Below are 24283 nucleotides of genomic sequence, written 5' to 3' on the forward strand. Positions count from 1 at the left end.
TGAAGTAAGAATGAGGAGACTACGTCTCACATAGTTTGGACATGTTGTCAGGAGGGATCAGTCCCTGGAGAAGGACATCATGCTTGGTAAAGTAGAGGGTCAATGAAAAAGAGGAAGACCCTCTGTGAGATGGATAGACACAGTAGCTGCAACAATGAGCTTAAACATAGCAACAATTGTGAAGACAATCATATTGTTTTAATTTCCTCGGTTTTCTTATTAGTTAAGTTGAAAATTGAGAGTTTTCCATCACAAAGTACCCTAAGTGCTCTTTATATATTTAAGAGACTAGTCATTTGTCACGGGTAATACAAATACTGATTTCTTGAATAATCTGGAATTGGATTTGTAGAAACTGAGGAACTTATGTTGTTTTTAAATGTCAGCATTATCTGCCCATGAAGGATGCCCTTTATGGAAAATTTTTTGTGATTCTAGAAGGCAATCCTACATTATGTTAACTCTCCACATTACAGGAAAAATTGAAATCAATTCAGCAGAAAGATATTTGAGCATTCTACTGTATAGACACTCTAATCAATGTCACTGAACAACTTGTGTAGATATTGTTGAATGGAAACCTAAACTGATGTCTAATCTTCACTGAAAACAGAATAAAAGATTATTAAGCACACAGACAGACAGACAGACACACACACGGTGAGCTCTTGGTGAGAATATGGAATTCATCAATTCCTAGTGGAGAAGTGATGGGGGGGCAATTACTCAGAGAAAGTAATGGTTGTGTCACGCAAAGAATTGGTGGGAAGGTCATTCCATTTCATATAGCGTGAAAGTGTGCAGTAAGTTCACAGAGCAGTAAGATATCCGATATAACTATGGTGTCCTAGGAATATAAGATAAATCTTCACGTTGATTCCAACTCATGGTAGCTCCCTATGTTACAGAGTAGAACTGAGTTGTATGGGGTTTTCTTGGCTTTAAGTAGATCATCGGGCCTTTCTTCCGAGGCACCTCTGGGTGGGTTCAGACTACCAACCTTTCAGTTAGTAGCTGACAGTAAACCATTGGCAGCACCCAGGAACCTAGGAATATAGGATAACTGTGGGTAATAAGGTAAGAATTGGAGGTTAAGGTCACATTGTGAAAATCCCTGAATACCGTATTAAGATAAAGAATATTTTAGAAGATGTCCCACGTTCTGGAACTGATTCCAAGATTAAAATATTATAAAGATGCGTAGCCCAAGTATGACCTGCCAAATGTACTTTTTTTGTCAGGGGAGAGGGAGATAAAATGTGATTAAGAATTTGTGGTTGAAGACAGAGTCCAGTACTTCATGTTGCCTGGCTACCACCGCCAACTCTCTGACAGGGATCACAGTAGAGAGTCCTGGACAGAGCTGGAGAAAAATACAGAACAAAATTCTAACTCACAAAAAAAGACCAGACTTACTAGTCTGACAGAGACTGGAGAAACCTGCAGAGTATGGCCCTTGGACACCCTTTTAACTCAGTACTGTGTCACTCCTGAGGTTCACCCTTTAACCAAAGATTAAACAGGCCCACAAAACAAAATAAGACTAAGTGGACACACCAGCTCAGGGGCAAGAATAAGAAGGCGGGAGGGGACAGGAAACCTAATAATGAGGAACCCAAGGTCAAGAATGGGAGTGTTGACACGTCGCGGGGTTGGCAAACAATGTCACAAAACAATACATGTATTAATTGTTTAGTGAGAGAATAATTTGCTCTGTAAAGTTTCGTCTAAAGTACAATAAAAAAAAGTTTGTGGCTGAAATCCACATTGACTCCACAAAGCCTTGCCATGGAAGAACTCTTAAGTGTGGCAGGCTGCTCAGAAGGACTCCAAGTGTTGTGAAGTTCCTTTCAACACTCTGTTGCTGCTTTCATAGCTCTGTGCCCTTTTCTGTCTGTTACATTGCAGCATGTGGGTTGTTTCTAACCATGTGTCAGCATCTCCTTCCGTTGAGTTAAGGACAGGAATCTCTTTCCGAGCTGTCCCCATCATGCTGTAACATCTCGAAGCAGAAGGTCAGGCTGAAAGTGAAGACAGCTAAGATCATCTCGAGAGGATTATTGTTGGAGATGGACGTGGCTAAACACAGAATTTCAGAGGCAGTATGCTTCAAGTGAGAGACCATGGGTTCTGCAGATTGACAGAATTGAATATAAATCCTCCTTAAGCCATTTACTAGCTTTAGGCAAGTCACTCGGACCTTCTGAACTTTAGTTTCTTATCTGTGAAAAAACAAAGCCTGTTGCCGTGGAGCTGATTCAGACGCACACACTGCACTACTAAACTAAACGTTGGTGGTTTGAACCCACAAGCAGTGCCGTGAAAGAAAGGCCTGGCAACCTGCTTCCATAAAAATTACAGATTACTTGGTAACATATGGTGTCATCTTAACTGTGAAATGGGCGATAATACCCGCCTAACAAGAGCTGCTGTGCTGATTCAATGAAATATATACATACCATTTCTGACACATAGCAGACATCCTATAAGTGCATTTCCCTTGTCCTCTTCCCTTCTTTAGAAAAAGGGAGTTTGGGATTCAGAGCCCATCAGATTTCCTCTGTGATCAGGGAAGCCAGCACCAACTCTGAGCAAGGGCATGTTTTCCAGAGCACACAGTATCTCCAGAAATCGTGTTGGTTTTAGTTCATCACTTGTGCCAATAAAACGCCATCATAAATTAAGAGAATTCCTTAGGAGTTTAAGCATTTAAATACCTTTCCGGAATTGAGAAAGCCATCTGAATCGGCCATTCTTTGTTTGTAGAGGACTCTTTCCCATCCTCTGCTGAATGTTCACGCACTGTGATTGGGTGTGTGTACCCAGCTGGCAGCTGCACCAGCCAGACACTGAGGTAACAGTAGTTTAGGGCCCAATTTCTTTTTTCACTCCAGAGCACACCCACGCACAGAATGCAGATGAGGCAATGAAAACCAGGCCCTTTGGGGGAGTGAGGTGGTAATATTCGACTGTCATGAGACCATAGGTGGTCCATCTACAGCAGTCCCGTCAGGGCCTGGTATGGCTCAGACCTCAAGAGTGGTTTTGGCCTTTTGATGTAGCATCAGCAATCACAGCGACAGTCACTACACCTCCTTTTAGGGGCCAAAGCATCCTAGTAGCTGTGATTGGACAGGCTTCTAAGGTTTTTCTGCACTCTGGTGAGTAACATGTGACAGCATGGAAGTTCTAGAGAACTAGCTCGATGAAGAAGCTGAGGGTCAAAGCTGTGACAGGTATAGAGCTGAAACTGGGCCAGAGTCCCTGGGTGGTACAAGTGGTTAACACACTTGGCTGCTAACCAAGAGGTTTGAGGTTCGAGTCCACCCAGAGGCACCTCATAAGAAAGGCTTGGCGATCTGCTTCCTGAAAATCAGTCATTGGAAACCCTATCACCACAGTTCTACACGGATCCACATGGGGCCGTCATCAGTTGAAATTGACTTGACGTCAACTGGTTTATGCCAGATGCAAAAGGACCGCTTTAGTCAAGGAAACAGCCGCTTCAGAATGTATTTCTAATGTCTGTACAAACCATGTACAAGGTTAGTTAGGTGTTTACATCATGTAGCAAAAGCTCTTATAGCTTGGATGGACCCCAAAATGAGACATGGCTTTTTGGTGACTAATCATTCATTCATTCATTCATTCGCTCAGCAAATATTTATGGAGATCCTATCATGTAACAAGTACTACTATAAGTAGCAAGGACACAGTAGTGAACAATAATAACAAATGTTACATTCCAGTGGAGAGAGGATAAACTATATACATAATTAAAATATGATTTAAATTATAGAGTGGGAAATGCTAAGACACAAGAATAAAATGAGAGAGGTAAATATTAGGAGACGGGTTCTGAGATTTTAGAGAAGGGGGCCAGGGAAGGCCTCACTGAGAAGCTGACCTCAACAAAACCTGAAGAGTAGGGGAACTAGCCAGATGAATATTCAGGAAAAGAGCTTCCCAGGAAGCGGGCAGGCAAGTGCAAAGCTTGAGGCAGGAACCAGTCTAGTATGTGGGAACCACAAGCAAACAACTGACCTGGGTGCCTGGAGCAGGAGTGAAGTGGAGATTTTTATATCTTTTTTTTTTTTTTTTACTTAAGGGATTTTTTTTATTATTATTGTTGTTGTAAAAATCTGTGTAACACATTTGCCAGTACAACATTTTTTCACGTGTACAACATAGTGATATCAGTTACATTAATCGTGTTGTGAAACCATTATCCATAATCAATGCCAAATTTCCTATCACCGTGAACAGAAGCTCACTGCTTCTAGCTGGGGGAATTTTTTAAAAAAATTCACATCATATCCAGGGCTGGCAAGTTGGTGTGAGAAGGAGCACTCTTAAAAAATCTAGTGATAGGAATAAATGGATACAAGATTCAGAACGGCAGTTTGGCAATAAAACCGTACAAAACAAGCCCGTTGCCATTGAGTCGATTCCAATTCATAGCGACCCCATAGGGTAGCGTAGAACTGCCCCATAGCGTTTCCAAGGAGCAGCTGGTGTATTCGAACTGCTGACCTTTTGGTTAGCAGTCGAGCTCTTAACCACTCTGCCACCAGGGTTCCACAACTTGGTAGTAGGTATTAATATTTTAAATGTGCTTATCAGAAACCAAGCATTCCACTGTTAGAATTTTTTCCCTATAAAAATAGTTGCAGAATAGTGCAAAGAGATGTGAATACAAGATGTTTTGTTCATTGAATTGTTGCTTGTAATACCAAAAAATTGGAAACAACTCCAATGCCTATCAATAACCCATACAAGGAAGTCATACAACTGTTCAAAGAAATAAGGGCGGTCTGTGCTAATTATGGAAAGATCTCTAAGCTATTTTATTAATAAGGTGGATAGTTTTTTAAGGCTGCTTACATCTTCTTTCTCTCTTTAAAATTTTGTGGTGGTGAAATATATATAAGAAAAAAAACTGCCATTTACCCTTTTTAATTTTTCTTTTCTGAGCTAAAGTACATTTTTTATTACCAGTTAAATTTTCTTTTTTAAATTTATTGTGGTAAATACATGTGTAACAAAATATTCATCGGTGGAATTCGGTGACGTGAATTATGTTCATCATATTGCGTGCTACCATCACTACTATTTCCAGAAGTTTTATATCATCCCAAACAGAAACTCAGTACTCCTTCAGCGATAACTCCCATTGCCTTGTCCTCCCAGCTCCTGTATCCACAAATAAACTTTTGTTTGTATGCGTTCGTCTGTTCTAGATAATTCGTGTAAGTGGGATCAATCAATATGTAGCCTTTTGTGTCTGCCCTATTTCACTCAGCATATTTTCACTGACTCCTTACTGTGGATAATGAAGACTTACCTGTGGAGTCCCTGGGTGGTACGAATGGTTCATGTGCTTGGCTGCTAACCAAAACCTGGGGATTTAAATCCACCTATTTTAGGGACCCCTCAGAGGAAGGTCCTGTGATCTACTTCTGAAAAGTCAGGCAAGGAAAACCCTACTGACACACCTGGTCACCTTGAGTCAAAATCCACTCCGTGGCAATTGGTCACCCGCCTTAGACACCTGTACACAAACACTTCCCTCTTTCCCATGCTCCCAGCCATACTTGCATCACTCCTTTTAAATAACTAAAACATTATTTTGACTGTATAAACATTACTCAGAGTTGAACTATATAGCATTGTATGATTAAAATTCTTTTTTTGTGCAACTTTGTGATGTTTTTAAACTCACTAATTGCATTGATTTTTCACTTGCTTATTTTTCTGTGTGCTTATGTTTATTTTCAAACTTTCAGACAGAACTGAAACTATCCTCCCCGTTCCATCAGTTTCGTCCTATCTGTATCATTTCTCCCGCTCCCCCCCCCCCTTGGAGATATCCCTCCTGAAGCTTTCTGTTGGCCTGATCCAGTTTGAGGTTGTTCTGTAGACATCCTGCACCATTGTCCTCCTGATTCTTCTCTATCATGATCTTAGGAATTCCCTTTATTACTCTGTGGGATTGGATCCCCTGTTTCTTGGATTTTGTGTCTTTGTCTATCTTGTTTAAGCTCTTGGGGTTGTGTGTGTATGTGTGTGTATGTGTGTCATATCCTCTAATAGCTTACTGAGAAAGAGCACGTGGGAGGTAAATATTGCAAGGCTGCTGCATGCCTGGAAATATTTTTATCCTATACTAGTTGTTGATGAATGGCTTGGATGGGTATAGACCTAAATCGAAAATATTTCCCCTCAGATTTTTGATGGCTTTGCTCCATTTTCTTTTGTTTTCTGGAATTGCTGTTGAGAAAGCCAATGCCTTTCTGATTCCTGATCCTTTGTATGTGACTTTTATTTTTTTTAACTTCTGGAAGCTTTTAGGATTCTCTGTTTATCCCTTGTCATCCGAGATGTCTCCATGATGAGTCTGAGTGTTTGAGCATTTGATGAGCCCTTTTAATCAGAAATCTCATGTCCTTTAGTTTGGGGGCAGGGAAATTCTTATAGTATTTTTTGGAAAACTTCTCTCTTTTTCCTGATGATTTTTTACTCAGCTGTCCACTGTTAGGAGTCTGGATGCTCTGAAAAGATTCTTTAATTTTCTTATTGTTTCCCCCTCCCCTTTCCTTCCCACCCTTTAGTCTTATGTCCCACTTTCTGAGAGATTTTTATCAATATTTCTTCCCTTTCTACTGAATTTTTAATCTGCTTTCATGATCCTCATAGCTCACTCTTGTTCTCCAAATGTTTCCCTCTTCCTGGACTGTCTCCTCTCTTCTGAGTTTCTGTTTTTATGTTTTGTTTTTTAGTCTTTTCTTTTGTGTTAGGCATTTGTGAAAAATGCCTGTTAGCCCTGGGCAGTCTGGAAAAGCATGATTGAGGACAGCCATTGCTTATTGGAAGCTTTCACGTGTGGGTAGGGCTGCCCCTCTATGGGCTGATCAGACAGGACCCGGACATTTCACGGGGATCCTTCAATAATCTGTTGATTTCTTTTTAGTAAGCTAGTCAGTTTTCCTGGAGGGGACCCTCCAGTTTCCTGACTGAGGTACAAAGCCCCCTTGTCAGCATTTTGTCAGGAGGTACCTTACCCAACCCTCATCTGTGCCTCATGAACCAGAATCAAGAGTTTGACCCCTTTCATCTTCTACTGGGGTGGCCATGGGGAGTTGCTTGGCTGTGTAGGGTGGAAGGGGAGATATGGGCATCTTTGTTGTTAGTTTTTGTTGCTGTTAGTTGCCATCAATTTGGTTCAGACTCATGGCGGCTCCACGTACAACAGAATGAAATGTTGCCTGCACCATCTCCAATGGTATGCTCAAGACTATTGTTATCAACACTGTGTATTTTGAGTGTCTTCCAACGTGGGGAGCTCATCTTCCACCACTATATTGGACAATATACTGTTGTGATCCATAAGGTTTTCCTTAGCTAGTTTTTAGAAATAGGTCACCAGGCCTTTCTTCCTACTCTGTCAGTCTGGAAGCTCTGCTGAAATGTATCCACCATGGGTGATCCTGTTGGTATTTGAAATACTGCTGGCATAGTTTCCAGCATCATGGCAACACCCAAGCCTCCATACTACAACAAACTGCTAGGTAGTGGATGGGCATCTTGCTGCTCCATAAAATAAAAAATAAAATTAAGTGCAATTAGTTCTCATGCTTTCAACTCACCTTCAGAAATATCTGGTGCCAGTTTTCTGCTGCTCCCTAATCCTGCATGTTTTGCATTGAGTTCTCCCCTTGAAGACTTAGGTCCCAGCTTTCTCTTGTCAGCTGATTTCCTTACCTACTCTCTTAATTCTTGGATTTATGCCTTTCTAATTCTTTGTTGTCATTTTAATGAGGTTTGTGAGGAAGTAGAGATCACTGTTATACATATTGCCATATTTAACCAGAAGTCATATTCTCTTCTTTTTATTCTTTCCTTCACCAGTAGTAGTCCTTCGCCAGTAGATTCTCACAAAATGTAGGATTCAAATTAAATGTCAGAATCTCAGATACCTTTCACGTATCTATTGCTGAATAACAAATGACCCCAACGCATACCAACTTAAAACAACCACAGTCATTTATTTGCTCGTGATTCTGCCATTTGTGCTGGGTTTAGAGGGGGCATCTCATTTCTGTTCACTGTGGCATCAGCTGGAGTAGCTCAGCTGGGCCTGGGGGACCCATTTTCAAGACAACCACAGTCATTTATTTGCTCGTGATTCTGCCATTTGGGCTGGGTTTGGAGGGGGCATCTCATTTCTGTTCACTGTGGCATCAGCTGGAGTAGCTCAGCTGGGGCTGGGGGACCCATTTTCAAGATGGCCGCCTCACACGACTAGCAAATGGTTCTGGTTATAGGATGGGCGTTTTGCTGCAGCTGTCAGTCAGAGCTTGGGTTCTCCTCTGTGTAGCTAAGTTGGACTCCTTGGAAGCTGGAATGCCAGGGAGCATCCCAAGAGCAAACAGGCAAGAGGGCAAGCTCCAATGTACAAGCACTTATCAAGCCTTCACTTGTATCACACTTGCTAATGTCCCATTGCCCAAAGCAAGTCACACAGCCAAGCCCAGACTCAGTGTAGGAAAAAACTACAGAACAGCATGAATACCAAGACGCATGGTTCTCTGGGGGCCACACAGCCCTTGGGACTGTAAAATTTTATGAGCCTGTGTTCATGATGGAGCCCTCTTGGTGCACTGGTTAAGAGCTTGGCTGCTAGCCAAAAGATTAGCAGTTTGAATCTACCAGCCGCTCCCTGGAAACCCTATGGGGCAGTTCTACTTTGTCCTGTAAGGTCACTATGAGTCAGAATCTACGACAGCAATGGGTTATGTTCATTTTGGAGCTCTTGTGGCACAGTGGTTAAGAATTAGGGCTGCTAACCAAAATGTTGGCAGTTCAAATCTGCCAGCTGCTCACTGGCAAAGGGTTTGGGTTTTTTTTTTTTTAATGTTCATGTTAAATAGCCCTTGTGGCTCAGTGGTTAAGCGCTCAGCTGCTAACCAAAAAGGTCAGCAGTTTGAACTCACCAGACTCTCCGTGGGAGAAAGATGTGGCAGTCTGCTTTGGTAAAGATTATAGCCTTGGAAAACCTAGGGGGCAGTTCTGCTCTGTCCTATGGGGTCGCTATGAATCAGAATCGACTCGATGGCAACATGTTCATATTCTTCACTGTGTAACTGACTTGTTCCATTTTATTTCTGAAACCTTGGCATGTCAGATTTTTTTTCTTGTAGATAGTTTAATGTGGTATGAACATTCAATAAATATGCGTTAGAGCCACAGAAACATTGTCAGAATTTTAACTTAAAGCATTTCTGAACAGACTATAAAGACTTAAGCGATATAGCTCACCCATTGCTGTAATGATGGTGTTAACGGAAGATGTGGAAAAATCACCGAACAGAATCAGATTCTTAAATATACCTTCCAATGGAATTAAGTATTGTCTTTCACTTTAGGCCACCAGAGGTTAGTTTCTTTCCTTTTTTTTTTATTTCTAAATAATTGAAAAGTAGCTTCTTCAGCAGCCCCTGGACTCCAAAGAATAAAAGCAGGCACTGATGTGAAAACTAGGTAGTGCCTTCCTTGGAACTCCCAAGCATATGTCTCTTGTTACATGCTTTCCAAGCTTGTTCTGAACATTCCTGAGTGTGGAAGGGTTCAGGTGGCTTAGCTCATGCTGCTTCCAGTGAGTCCTGTCCTTTGACTGGTAACTGTGTTCCTTTTGCACACAGGAGTTCTCTATCTTCAGTATGGAGATGAAACCAAGCAGCTCAGGATGCCGAATGAAATTACAAGTGCAGACACCATCCGTGCTCTCTTTGTAAGTGCCTTTCCACAGCAGCTCACCATGAAAATGCTGGAGTCTCCAAGTGTTGCCATTTACATCAAAGATGAAAGCAGAAATGTGTATTATGAATTAAATGATGTCAGGTGAGTAGTTAACGCCATTTTTTTTTTTTTTTTTTATCCACAGTGTTGCATTGAACATCAATACAATTTGTGCAGAGTCCACATTTCTCTGTGTCCCAGTGAATAAAGTAGTCATTATCCTGGTTGGCAGGCTTACCTCATCCATGTGTGAATTCACTCTCCAGTTTTGTGCAAGTCACCCACAAAGTGCACTTTATAAGGATGAGCATAGACTTCTCCCGCATAGATCTTCGAATGTTACATCTGAAAAGAATTCCAGAAATCATCCCATCCACTGTTTATCTAAAAGTTAGGGAAACTCAAAAGTTGGGAAACTTGAGTTTCTCAAGAGTTGGACAAGAGTTGGGAAACTAAAGCCCCAAAAGGTGGAGAGACTTAATCAAGGTCATGAGATTTGAAGACAATACTTAGGACTGGGGTTTTCCCAGCTCCCTCTCAAGTGCTCCTTCTCCCACAGACAAAGCCTGTGGATTTTTTAGTAATGATTCTTCTGGCTGTACTGTTCATATGAACACGTTAGAATGAAAGCAGTAGACTCTATGTTATTATCCATAAGAAAAGAGGCTAAGAGATATTCACACTGTTCATTTGTTTCTTAAATAATTGCCCTTTACCAAAAACATCTCATTTCCCTGGTGGGCTTTCTCCAGGGCCCCCAGTTGAATGTACCCTACCATGAGGCAAAGTGGGCTCACACTGTTGCAGACACTGCAGAAATAAAACGTCTTTGTTGGTGTAATGATGTTGTGTATAGAGCAGAAAAGACCCGTTTGATCTGTCCCAGCAAAACAGCCTGAGAAACAGGACTTCAGTCCACACAAACAAGCAGTCGCTAGTATAGCCTAGACGCTGGAAATTTTCTAGTGACTAATCCAGCCTTCTCACTTACGTTATGAAACATTTGTGTTATGCAGAGCACAACAGTTAGAGAACTTACTCCAGACCACACGGCCAGTTAGCCCCCAGGCCCAGCTCCAAACCTGCTTCTCCATATTCTTAGTTGAGAACTCTTTTTAACTCTCTTGTAATGTTCCCTCATCCACGTAGCTTGGTCAGAAATTGGGATTTTGGGATCTCTGTCCATAAAAAAAAAAATTTTTTTTTTTTTTTTTGTCCATAGGGACCTGTTTTTTCATCATGGAATTAATGGATACCACTTTAAAAAAAAAAAAAAATATGCCTCTAGGGCAAAATAAATGTAAACCAATAAGTATCTGACAGTTATCACAGATGACATATTTAGGCATGTGCTGAGGTCTAGGAGTAATTTGGGGCTTTCAGAGTTTGACACATGCCCTCAGGTGTAGGTGCTACATCTGTTACACGACCGTCTTGCTTTTTACAAATGTGTTCAAATATTAATGGGTATCATAAAATTTATGTTTTTTTTTGAAATAAATTATTAATCCAGCTGTCACCAAAAAAAATAATAATAAATTAAATTTATAAACTATAAACTTAACTGTGAAATAATCAGGTTATATTTAAAGAGTATGTTTACAGCAATATGTAATGCCACGTAGTGCTTTTACACTGAAATGCTATTTTACATTAATCATCTATATTTCTGTATTTTGCAGTTAGAAGAATTGAGGGATACAGTAACAATAAATAAGGAAACTGAACAAAACTACTCCTGATTATAGAGCTGAAGGCTGAGGAGGTTATTATGAACAATTTGGCCCCTCTGTCTTGAAGCTTCTGCAAGGATTTTAATACTGTCATGAGATACCATTTTCAAGAACACTCACACACCATAAAGTCAAATTATTTAAGTTTTACTACTGGGTCTTTTTTCCTGTTCTTTAGTAGTGTTGTGACATGGTCACCAAAAATTAAAAAGGAGGAAAAGGTCCCCAAAACTTCCAAACATAGATAATGACTCGCCCTTAGTGGGAATTCACTTGATAAAATAGATGGAAGAATCACTTGAGAGAAGAAGTTATCCCTTGAAACACTAATAATTTTTAGTTAATATAGCACTTATGTTTGTGAAGGCGATCCTCTTCGTGACACTTTAGCTGCGGTATTGGTAGCCTGGTTTTCATTTTTTAATCGCATTTTTTTTTATTTACTTAAAATACTTAAGTGGAGGAAACATTTTCATTTGATGATGAATATAAAGTTTATGCTTAATGATCACATTTATGTTCTTTCTAAGGAAGTATTCTGTTTCTTTGCTTTTATGCATAAAATGTCTGAGTTGTATTTTTATTTGAATGGGAGAATAAATTCTAACTGCCAGTGTTATATCAGAGCAACAACAAAAAAAGGGTATTGTGGTGTTGACTGAAGACAATTGCTCAGGCTTCAAAACTCAGAGACAAATTTCATTTCATATCCTTCCATATTTTTGAAGGGAATGAATCTGTTAAACATTTGGCTCTGTCATCATTGTGTTGGCTTCTCCATATTTCCTTTAGGGAAATGCCATAGAGAGTTCAGGATGGAATTCAGTGTTGTAAATGTTGCCATGGCAAATACAATCTGGTCTTTTACTGTTGGTTTATCTAGGATGAACATGTTTCTAAATTAGTCATAAACCAACATTGTATATTTTAAATATCTTTAGAATCACAGTAAGTTTTTATCGTAGTTTAAGTTTTTCAGTTTCAGCACTTCGTCACAATGAGATCGTTTTTCCCTAGGAAAGGGTGAGTTGTTTTAGTGAATCCCCACTTCTTTACCTTCTGTGAACTCTCCCTTCATATTAACCTAGACTTTTAATAACAAGGGCTGCTTGCTTCCCCCCCCCTTAAGCAGACACTAATGAGTTACTTGAAACCTGGAGCAACAATGCAAGCTTGGACTAGTCATTGCTTCAAAGCAATTACTGACGGATATTTAAAGGAAAGAAACAAGACTAGTCCGAGATTCCTCCACTTCATTTAAAACAAAACAAAACCCAGTAATCTTGGTGATTGAGATCAGCCCACTAAACCTGTGGCTGCACCTGGAGGAAAGGAATGTGGCCCCCTTCACATGCTTCTCTGAGCTCACTGCCGCAGGACTGACCAGCATCACACTGTGTAGACGGGGCTGGGGGTACCTTTGGGTGACCGCTCTGCAGATGAAAGGAGAAGGAGAGGATTTTACCCGCATTCATGTGCTCTTAAATAATTTTAAGGTAGGCTTCTGACTTTTGCTGCAGTATAACTCCTGGGCTTTAAGTGCTTGGGCTCAGGAGAGATGGGTGAGTAGAAGAATTTATCTACTGTTATTCCTCCTAAGCAGCCCTGGTGGTGCAGCGGTTAAGCACTCGGCTGCTAACTGACAGGCTGGCAGTTCGAACCTACCAGCCACTCCCTGGGAGAAAGATGTGGCAGCCTGCTTCCATAAAGGTAACAGCCTTGGAAACCCTATGGGGCAGTTCTACTCTGTCCTATAGGATCGCTCTGAGTCGGAGTGGACTTGATGGCACTCAACAACAACATTCCTCCCAAATACCGTACTCCTTCAGGAACTCAGTTTATGCATAAAAAAAAATTTTTTTTAATCCACTGCAGAGGAGAAAAAGGTATTGTAAAGATACTAGTTTTGATCTTTGTCTCCCCCTCCCCACCCCAGACAGCAGATATATTTTCTTTCCTTTGCTGAACATGTTTGAGAAAAAAAAAAGAAGCATTATTCTTTTGTGTGTGTTCTTTAGATAAGCAGAAACCCAGGTGTTGGAGGAAAGTAAACAATTAAATATTTAAATATTAACTAAATCTCTTTGAACATATTGTGAATACTGGCGCTTTATTGTTTTTGAAAGTGTTAGCTTTCCCTGCTCAGAATCTTGAAAGAAAGTTCACGTTACCTGATATTTATGGGTGGAGAATGATACTGAAAGGGTAGTATTTCCCTTAAGGAACAAAAAAAGAAAGGAAAAGCTGAAGTCATTTTTCTTCTTTCCCTTATTTATTTTTGCCATATCTATGGTAGAAGGACTTTCTATCTGACTTATTGCAGACAGTGCTGGGTTGTCTGTTGATGTCTTTTACCTGATTTTTAAGGGCAGACAAAGGAAATGGCCAAAATCAGGCTCCTTTCATCTGCCATAGTAATCGATGTTTTTGATTCCAGGAACATTCAGGACAGATCTCTCCTTAAAGTGTACAACAAGGATCCTGCACATGCATTTAATCACATACCAAAAACTGTGAACGGAGACATGAGGGTAAGTGTTTGTGTTCTATTTTAAATTGTGTTCCGTGGGCTATACCCGACACCCCTTTCTCTTGCAGGTGATATAGTTGTGTCTTGCCACTCCCCTAGCCTGGTGATTCACTATTTGTTCCTTGTTAAAGAAATCAGCTTTTCCTGCTCATTCGGGGCACAGGGATTGAAAAGGACCCAGCACATCCTAAATTATCTCCAAGCATGGAGTTTAGTCATGTTCGCCTTCCTGTAGGATCCTGAAAGTCATTACATAAAGGACCCCTCATCCTTGGTCCATAATATATTAACTCACTGAGAGGATCTCTTGCTGTTTTTTTTCTTCTTCTACTTAAAGCAAAACAAAACAAAAAGAACTATGCACAATTGCATGTAAGATCTATTCATGTTCTTCCATCAGCTATTCAAAGCCCTAGCATCTTAATTAAATTACTCACCTGTAACACAGGACAGTTTACTGTTGTGCTCTATTAAATATTATCAAATCTCTGAACTTGGTTTGGTGCATGGTACAAAAATCTGCATGGTAGGGGAGGTAAGATTCTCTAGATTTGGATAATCTCAGAAGATTATCCAAGCATTCAAAACACGTGGAGATGTTTTGAAAGAAAAAGAACAGGGAAACTGAAAAGACAGATGTAAAAAATTGCATTAATGTGGGTCTACTGGAAAGGGATTGAGTTTCTAACTTTAGTGCTACATTCCTCTGCAGTAAAAATAGAGGGGGGAAGATCTGCTTCTCCAACTGCACCAGCCAACACATTTAGAAGATGATGTGCCATTTTATATCACTGTATCTCTGGATTAGCACACAGCTGGATGCTGGAGTTGAACTAGGGGGAAAAATGAATAGGCTGTATTACCAAAGAAACCTAGGATGCTGTTTTGTCCTAGAGTTGCATTAGAGTTTCTACAGATGAAGTTGTCTTTGCTTCATAACAGGATGTATTAGTTTCCTATTGCGGCTGTAACAAATTACGACCAATTTAGTGGCTTAAAACAACAAGAATTTGCTGTCTTACAGTTCCGGAGGTCGGAAGTCCTAAATCAGTCTTGTCGTTAGTTGCTGCTGAGTTGGTCCTGACTCATGGTGACCCCATGTGTGCAGAGAACTGTTCCATAGGGTTTTCAAGACTGTGACTTTTCAGAAATATATCACCAGGCCTGTCTTCTAAGGCGTCTCTGGGTCTGTTCAAACTGCCAATCTTTTGGTTAGTAGTTGAGCACGTAACCCTTTGCGCCACCCAGGGACTCCAGAATCAGTCTTACAGAGCTAAAATCGAGGTATCAGCTGGACTGCATTTCTTTCTAGAAGTTGTAGGGGAGAATCTGTTTGCTTGTCTTTTCCAGCTTCTAGAGGCTGCCTTCATTTCTTGGCTCGCAGCCCTTTTCCTCCATCTTCAAAGCCAGCAAAGTAGCTTCTCTCAGACCCTGTTTCCATCTGTATCACTAACCCCTCATCTGCCTCCCTCTTCCACTTTTAAGGCCCCTTGTGATTACACTGAGCTCTCCTAGATAAGCCTGGATGATCCCCGTATTTTATTTTTCTATTTAATCTCCCTATTTTGATTTCAGCTGATTAGCAACCTTAATTCCATCTGCAATTTTGGTTCCCTTTGCCATGTAATCTAACATATTCACAGGTTCCGGGATTAGGATGTAGACATCTAGGGGAGGGGATCCATTATTTTACCTACCACACAGAGAATGTGACTTAGGACCAGTTGAAAGTGCTAGAAGAATTTATATGTGATTCCTAGATTGGAATGTGAGTGATGACACTGTGGGATCAAAGCCTAGATTTTTTGGAGGAAAAGGACTCTTACTCAACTGCTGCTTTTTTACGTCGGCGAAATGATGTGTGATTCAAAGTGAAGGCTATGTGGTTGCTTAAGAAAATCTAGGGTTTTGAAGATTATTTTTAGCCAGTTACACTTTAAATGTAAAGCAACACCATATGAAGACAGACTGAGTCATCTAATAATGAAATATTATGGGACCTTTCCCTTTTATTACTTTGTTATCCTCTTTGTCGGTAACATTCTTTAGAGTTTTTGCTACCTTGGATAACTTTACTTTTTGATATATCTAGCCTTGGAACTGGAGCTCCATGGTGGTCAGGGTTCTGTTTCAGTGACATAAAGCCATTCCCACACAGGCGCCCCAGAATCGCCTCTGAAAACCTTGTTTATGGCTGGTGAGGACACCTGTTTTAACTCTTAAGCAGATGTAATGCCTACATAAGGACCAGCAGTGAGCGCTGGCAGAATCAAATATTGACCATATGGACAAAGCCTATTAGAATTCAGAACTTTTGCTGTGGGTTTCAGAAAACTTGTTCTGCTTTTACTTTTAGATGAGACGTTAGTGATCACTTTCTGAGGTATCCAAAGCCTACCTTAGACACCAGACTCTTTGTTGTTGTTGTTGTTTTATTGTACAATCATAATATGTACAAGTTGCTTTGGTTACCCAACATGGATACTCTTTTTTTTTTTTTCATTGTACTTTAGATGAAGGTTTACAGAGCAAACTAGCTTCTCATTAAACAGTTAGCACACATATTGTTTTATGACATTGGTTAACAGCCCCACAACATGTCAACACTCTCCCTTCTCGAACTTGGGTTCCCTGTTGCCAGCTTTCCTGTTCCCTCCTGCCTTCTAGTCTTTGCCCCTGGGCTGGTGTGTCCCTTTAGTCTCATTTTGTTTTATGGGCCTGTCTAATAGACACGAGACTTTTGTGTAAGAAAATTAACTCTTGTCCCCTGATGAAAAACTAAAAACCAAGCCCATTGCTGATGAGTCGATTCCGTCTCACAGTGACCCTACAGGACAGAGTAGAACTGCCCCATTGGGTTTCCAAAGAGCGCCCAGTGGATTCGAACTACTGACCTTTTGGTTAGCAGCCATAGTTCTTAACCACTACGCCACCAGGGTTTCTCCCCTGATGAAGGGACAACAAATATTCACCATCCTAACCAACAGAAAGGCTTTATGTTCCAGTGGAGACTACTTGAAAATGAGAAATAACAGTTCAGAAACCAAATAGGTGTAATCATGATGACAAGAGATATGTTTCTCCGTGCTTTTCCATGCAAACTTGCCTACTGCCAAATTTGGTGTCTATTCACAGATTCCAAAAACTAAAAGATGTGGAATTCTTTCACAATCACCTTTTGGCTCTGGCAGTTGGAATTCTCTCTCCTTCCTCAGTGAACGTGTCTGCATTGCCATTAAAGGGAAAGGAGCTTTGTTGAGCCCTGCAGAAGCCCATTGCTCAAAATGAAGAACAGAGATAAAGAACAGAGCAAGGATCGATTGGGATAGACCAATCGTAGTAGCATAATGGGTTCAGGGTAGCTCCATCCTGCCTTATGTTTGCAACATGAGCGCGGCCATGAAGGAATTTATACACGCAAGAGGCTGTTACCGCAGCCTTGTGCCTGATGTCATCCAGCTTCACTTGCTGCCTCCCGAGACAGCCTGGGACAGACCTCCCAGCACACACTCATGCCAATAAACATGCACATCGTGAAAACCATGGGTTGGAACAGGCAGAGGGTCAACAACAGCAATACCAGAGCTTTGCATTGGCCTCTGAGACTTTCCTCAAACAATGAGTTTAACATCTTGCCTTTGAAAGAAAAGAAAACGTAAGACTATATATATCTAGGATGGTCAGTTCTCCGGGAGCAGTTTTATGACAGTGATGATGTTACTCAGGAAGCATGTTAGACTAAATGTACTCACTCTGAGCCTTGGAGCGTGCACGGAATACATGGTTGGTTGGGAAAACATGTGTCTAGTTTTTCATTTAACATCTAGCTGAGCATTTTTGAGGCTAGTCTGTCTAATGAGACTGGCAGTTCTCTGCTGGAACAGAGCGCACTGTGTCTTCTTTTACTTTATATGTGGGGGCAAATCACTGTGATCTGATCCGATCGCATGGCTTTTGTTTTCCAATTTTAGATAGTTGCATTGATAATTTCACTTCCAAGGGACTAAGCTCACCATATGGAAACAGGCCTTTTTACAGAAATTATAGATGTATCACAGGGTTTCGAATTCACAAATGTAGAACTCAAAGACAAACCATTTCATTGAAAAGGCTGTCAAAAGATACCACAACGAGTTACTGTCAGACCGACTCCGACTCATGGTGACCCCATGTGAGTCAAGGTAGGACTGTGCTCCATTGGGTTTTCAATGGCTGGTTTTTAGGCAGTAGATTGCCAAGACTTTCTTCCAAGGCACCTCTGGTTAGACTCAAATCTCCAATCTTTTGGTCACGAGCTGAGTGTGTTCACTGTTTGTACCACCCGGGTACTCTCAAATTTACCAGTGACTTCCTAATCACCAAACCCAGTGGCTTATTCACAGTCCTTAGGCCTCTCCATCTCCTTGGGTGACTTGAGGTCACTTCCCAACATTCTCAGCTCTTACTTTTCAATATACCCCGTCCTGTCACCTTTCTTTAATTTTCACTTGTATGTAGACAGTTTTCATTTTGCACTTGGAACACACTTCCTAGAATCAACCCTGGATCTTAAGTTACTTCCTATTAGCCAAATCTGACGCTACCTGGTAGCTCTCTATTTAAGCTCTGTATGTGACACCAGTGAACAGCCTCCTTAAAAAGCTGTATTCCCTTCGTTTCATTACACTGCCATTTTTAAATTCCTCACCAACATTCAAACCACACCTTGGCCTCCTTCACTAATGCTTGACCCCCAAATGGTCCTCAATGTGTTCCGGGTCACTTTTTTTTTTTTTTGCTCTGCCCCTTGTGATTTTTACCTTAACACTGATTCAACTACTGTATCAATGTGGATGACCCTTCAAACAATATCTCTAGTTCTGCCATCTCTCTAGAGTTCAAGACCCAAGTGGTCAACTTACAAGTGATTAACTTTACATGGATATTATCCCAGTTTTTTAGATGTGTCATGTTGAATAAAAAATTCCTAATCTTTTTTCCCCAACCTTTCTCCTCCTTCATTCTCGTCTTTGTGAATGATAGAGTGACTGTAATGGTGTGTGTATGTGTGTGCACACATGTGTGTTTGTGTAGGCATATTTGTTTTAGGGAATGGAGAAGAAGGGAATTAAAAAGTTGAGTTGTCAATATATTCCTCTCTTGCGTAACTCCTTTTTTGCAACAGATCCAATCAATCACCAAAACTAGTCCATTCCACTTCTGCAAGGTCTCTTACAGATGACCCCTCTGCCATTTCCTGTACCACTATTCTTATAAGGGAGACCTGGTGGCTCAGTGGTTAAGAGCTCAGCTACTGACCAAAAGGTTGGCAATTCAAATCCATCGGCTGTTGTTTGGAAACCCTTTGGAGGTAGTTCTGCTTTGTCCTATAAGGTCACTATGAGTCAGAATTGACTCAATATAGCAATAAGTTTGGTTTTATTCTTATAAGAGCTAACTTTTTTTTTGAGCATTTAGTAAGTAGGCAGTTTCATGGGTAATTTCATTTAAATCCTCAAGACAAAATTTTGAAGCAGTTATTGCTATAACTCCCATATTTACAGCTGATGCAACAGTTGCTTGGGGGCATTAAGAAATTGCCTAAGGCCACACAGTTAGAAAGTAACAGAGCCAAGATTTGAACCCAGGCACCTGGCTTGGGATCCAGGGCTCTTAGCTATACTGCTCTGCTGCTGTCTCTACAGCGCCCATTACTTCTCCACCAGTCTGTTATAAAGCAGCCTTTAACCAGCCTCCCCAGCTCTTCCTACTGCAGCCTAATAGATTCCACCCAAGGAATCTCCTTAAGCCCAGCTCCCTGCTGTGCAAAGAACAGCAAGGTCAATGCCATCCCCGCCCAACACTCAAGCAGAGCCACCCCACATTTCTTACTCCCCAGGTTGAATTCTCCTCTTCTCTTCAAAATTCTGCCTACCTAACATGCTAGGAGCCCTGGTGGCACAACGGGTAAGCTCTTGGCTGCTAAACAAAAAGTTGGTGGTTCGAACACACCCAGGGGCTCCAAGGGTGAAAGATCTGGCAGTCTGCTTCCATAAAGATTACAGTCTAGAAAACCCTATGGGCCAGTTCTGCTCTGTCACATGGGGTCGCTATGAGTCAAAAAATCAACTGAACAGCATCTAACAACAAAAAAAAAGCAACATACTAATTGCCCAATTTCTGCAACAAACTGATGGCATGATAAAAGAGTAGGAAGTGGCAGTGTTATGTTGCTCAGACCTCTTCTGTAACAGCCAAATAGGATGTGTACACCATGTTTAGATCCTGTTTTGAACAAACCAACTGTAAAAAGACATCTTTGAAACTATTTGGGAAATTTGAACATGTGTTAGGAATGATAGTAAAGGATAACTGGTAATTCTGTTGGGCATAATAATAGCTTGGTATAAAACCAAAAAAAAAAAAAAAAACCAAACCTGCTGCTGTCAAGTCGATTCCAACTTGTAGCGACCCTGTAGGACAGAGTAGAACTGCCCCATAGGATTTTCAAGGAGTGGCTAGTAGATTGAAACTGCTGACCTTTTGGTTAGCAGCTGAGCTCTTAACCACTGCGCTACCAGGGCTCCAAATAGCTTGGTAATTAATGTTTTTAAAAAGGATGTATACTGAAGTATTTACTGGTTAAATGACGTAGTGAATGGTATTTGGTTTAAAATATTCCAACAAACCTAAATAAATAAAAGGTGGGAGTAGATGAAACTGACAAAATGTTGAAAAATCCCAAAGCTGGATGATGCAAATTCTTTATATTATTTTCTCTAGTTTTTAATTATATTTGAAAATTGCCAAGCTCAAATGTTTAAAAAAAATAAACACTTGCTTCAGAAAGGCTCAATAGAAAACTGTCTACTTTGTAAACCTTCACCAAAAACACAATAAAATACTATCAAAACAAACAAACAAAAAGTCTGCTTTGTCAGAATTAATCTTGCCCTTTTGGGGGTTGTTACACGTTCTTCTTGTGTTATAATCATTTAGGTGCATGTTCATTTCACCCACAAGACTGTAAGTTCTTCAAAGGCACTAAAAATCTGATGCTGTTGAGTTGATTCCAACTCATAGCGACCCCATAGGACGGAGTACGACAGCCTCATTGGGTTTCCAAAGAGCAGGTAGTGGATTCGAACTGCTGATCTTTTGGTTAGCAGCCATAGCTCTTAACTACTGCGCCACCAGGGCTCCAAAGGCACAAAGCATATCATGTTCGTCTTTGTGTTCCTCCGTAAACCGGTCGTGGCATCTCGCCCATGCTGAGTGTAAACGTTTGTTAAACTGAGTACACTGAGTGCTATAATGATTGTTCTACACGACTTACTATTCATTTTTTCTGTCATTAATGAGGACCTACTGTAAAAATATCTCTCCGTTCTCATCACCAGAAATAGCTGTGTTTCTGCGGGTTTATTTTTATCATATGGACGCTGTGAATCTTGTAACTGATCATTTTCCCTCTTTGTGTTGCTACTCTAAAGCTTAGAATTAGGTTTGTGGCACACCCACAGCAAGTGTACAGGGACTTGTGACATGTATTTTGTGTGCTGGCTTCATTCCTATTCTCTCTTTTTAATTTTCTGACTTTCATCTTCCTTTTGCCCACTTTGACTTATTTCTTATTTATTTAGCAAAGTTGTATGTATTTATATAAACTATTCATTTCTTTCTGTAATCCGTTGGGATATAAATAGTACTCTTTCTATGTCGTTGTTCTGGATATAAGGTAATAAAACTTTTGTGGGTCTGCGTAGTCGACAATGTGCTGAGTACTCTACGCATGCTATTTAATCAACACCTCTGCAAAGTAGGTGTACTGACTCCATTTTTGCAGATGATAAAACTGAGGCCAAAGAGGCCTTTCCGAAACTCACATAGCTGGTAAGTGTCAGACATTGAATTTGAACTCATTTCTGTCTGATTCCTTGTATTCAGCCCACTCCATCCCTTCCTTGATATTTCCATTTAATTAAGTTTTGCAGTTTTTGAAGCATTATATCCTTAGAATCTTGCCTGGACCAGAGGAGGGACCCAACTCATTTTGGCTCCTAAAAGAGATTTTAGAACACCTAAAATGTCCTTTATTAATACTTGTTTCCTTTCTTAACTCTATTATATGTATATTTCTTTACATCTTTTTATTTTTAACTTTGCTCCATTCTTTTCTCCTCTGACTGGGCTGAAAAGATACACCACAAAAACAAGAAGTATGTGTGCATTTAATATGTATGTCTGAACTGCCCATGCCACAGAGCTCTTTTTTTCCCACTGGGCAGTTCTCTGGTTGGAAAGAATGATTTAAGGTGTTAGATGACAAGGAAATCCCATAGAAATGGAAGCTACAGACAACACTCCTAGCTAATTTCATTTCATTTGCTAAAGGCCCCTTTACTCACACAATGACAGTGGTATTAATAATTAACATTTATGATATACTTGGAGTCCTTGGGCATGCCAATGATTAACACACTCAGCGGCTAACCAAAAAGCTAGAAATTCCAGTCCACCCAGAGGTGCCTCAGAAGAAAGGTCTGGGGATCTACTTCCGAAAAATCAGCCACCAAGAGCCCTATGGAACACCGTTCTACTCTGACACACATGGGAGTACCATGATTGGAATTGATGCGACTGCAACTGTTTTTTTCTTTTTTTCTTGAATGATATGTTTATTCTTTGCCAAGCATTTTGCTCGTATTCACTCTCCTTTAATTTTGACAACAACCCAGTGTGAAAGGAATTTTTATTATCCCATTTCAGATGTGGAAAGCAAGGCTTACAGAGGTCAGTGAACTTGCTCAAAGCCACACAGAGAGTCAGAGGTGGAGCTGGGTACAGAGCCAAGCAGGCCAGCTCCAGGACTGGCATTTGCCATCACGCTTGTGGTCACAGCTGTCCTCTCCCACACTGCTCTCTCCATCGTCATTGTCCATGTGTCATCTCCAAATGTCTTTGTGAAGCCACTGTCCTCTGCAGCTTCACCACTGGCCCTTCTCTGAACTCCACAGTACTTCTACTACGTTTTCCATCTCTCAGCACACTCACCTTTTCCTCCTTTGCATTGTAGTTATCGGTGTGCACATCTTACATTCCTTTCTAAAGTCTTAAACTTTTTCTGGCAGGGCAAGGTCCCCATTTCATTCATCTTCACACTCCCTATGGTTCCCTAGGGTGGTGTACTACCCTGAGTAGATTCTCCTTAAACGTCTGGAAGAAGAAGGGCCTTACTTGAACAGCCTTCCTGTCACAGACGTTCAGTTGGTACCTTATCTACTAAGGTCAGCACTGCTCTCTGCAAATTAAACGTTTGAGGTTTAACCCATTCCCTAGTTTATCCAATACTGGTTCCTGACCAAAATAAGAAATAGGCATGTCTACCTGTGCTAACAAAATTTCCCATCCTATCAATATAATTTTGGTAGAAGTTAATAATCCTGATAGTTAAGGCAAGGCTAACAATAAAGAGAAAAGTCTGGCTTTGTCAGATTAAAATAAGTGTCAGAAATGCACACGTATCTGCCCAGCAGTTAAATTCACCTATAGTAGAAAGTAAGCTCATTTCTCGATAACAAAGCTAAAGAAGACAGATTCTGTTTTGCTGTATTTATAACTCAGTAGGACAAATCTTGCTTTTAAATTTAGTTGATAGTATTTCAGAGACCTCCAAACTTGATAAAAGAGGGGTGATAATTTTAGGACAGTTAGCCTAAAACACATGGCCGTGAAGGTTCCCTGATCCACTCACCCAGCCGATATAAGTTGAGTCCCTCCTATGGTCCAGGCAGGGTTCTGAGGATATAACTACTGCTGAGCAAGAGAGGCCTGGCCACTGCCCTCACAGAGCTTACAGTCCAGTAGAAGATCAGAAAAGCGAATTATTAATAATGATGCAAACGGGTATAATTTTTCACATCAGTTCCAGATGATATGAAATCCTTGCCTTCATTTTATTATTTCCTTGAGTTTAACACTATGGACAGGAACTCTGGTGGTGCAGTGGTTAACCGCTTGGCTGCAAACCGAAAGAAAGGTCAGCAGTTCGAACCCACCAGCTGCTCCACGGGAGAAAGATGTGACAGTCTGCTTCCATAAAGATTAAAAGCCTTGGAAACCCCATGGGGCAGCTCCACTCTGTCCTATAGTGTCACTACGAGTCAGAATTTACTCAACGGCAACGGGTCTGGTTTTTGGTTTTGAACACTATGGAACTCACTTGTGAGTGGTGTACCTAATT

At 40.8% G+C, this 24283-nt stretch overlaps 1 protein-coding gene across 3 annotated transcripts in view; it reads left to right on the plus strand.

Annotated features, from left to right (window-relative positions):
* KIAA1217 (KIAA1217 ortholog) overlaps positions 1 to 24283 on the plus strand; it is a 399876-nt gene that overhangs the window by 245712 nt on the left and 129881 nt on the right. For all 3 annotated transcript variants that reach the window (XM_023548864.2, XM_010590674.3, XM_010590677.3), the window contains exons 4-5: positions 9702 to 9900; positions 13969 to 14062. In XM_023548864.2, the coding sequence (XP_023404632.1) occupies positions 9702 to 9900; positions 13969 to 14062 (293 nt within the window). The remainder of the gene's footprint in view (positions 1 to 9701; positions 9901 to 13968; positions 14063 to 24283) is intronic.

This window comes from Loxodonta africana, chromosome 4 (genome assembly GCF_030014295.1).
Source record: "Loxodonta africana isolate mLoxAfr1 chromosome 4, mLoxAfr1.hap2, whole genome shotgun sequence".
Classification (NCBI taxonomy): domain Eukaryota; kingdom Metazoa; phylum Chordata; class Mammalia; order Proboscidea; family Elephantidae; genus Loxodonta; species Loxodonta africana.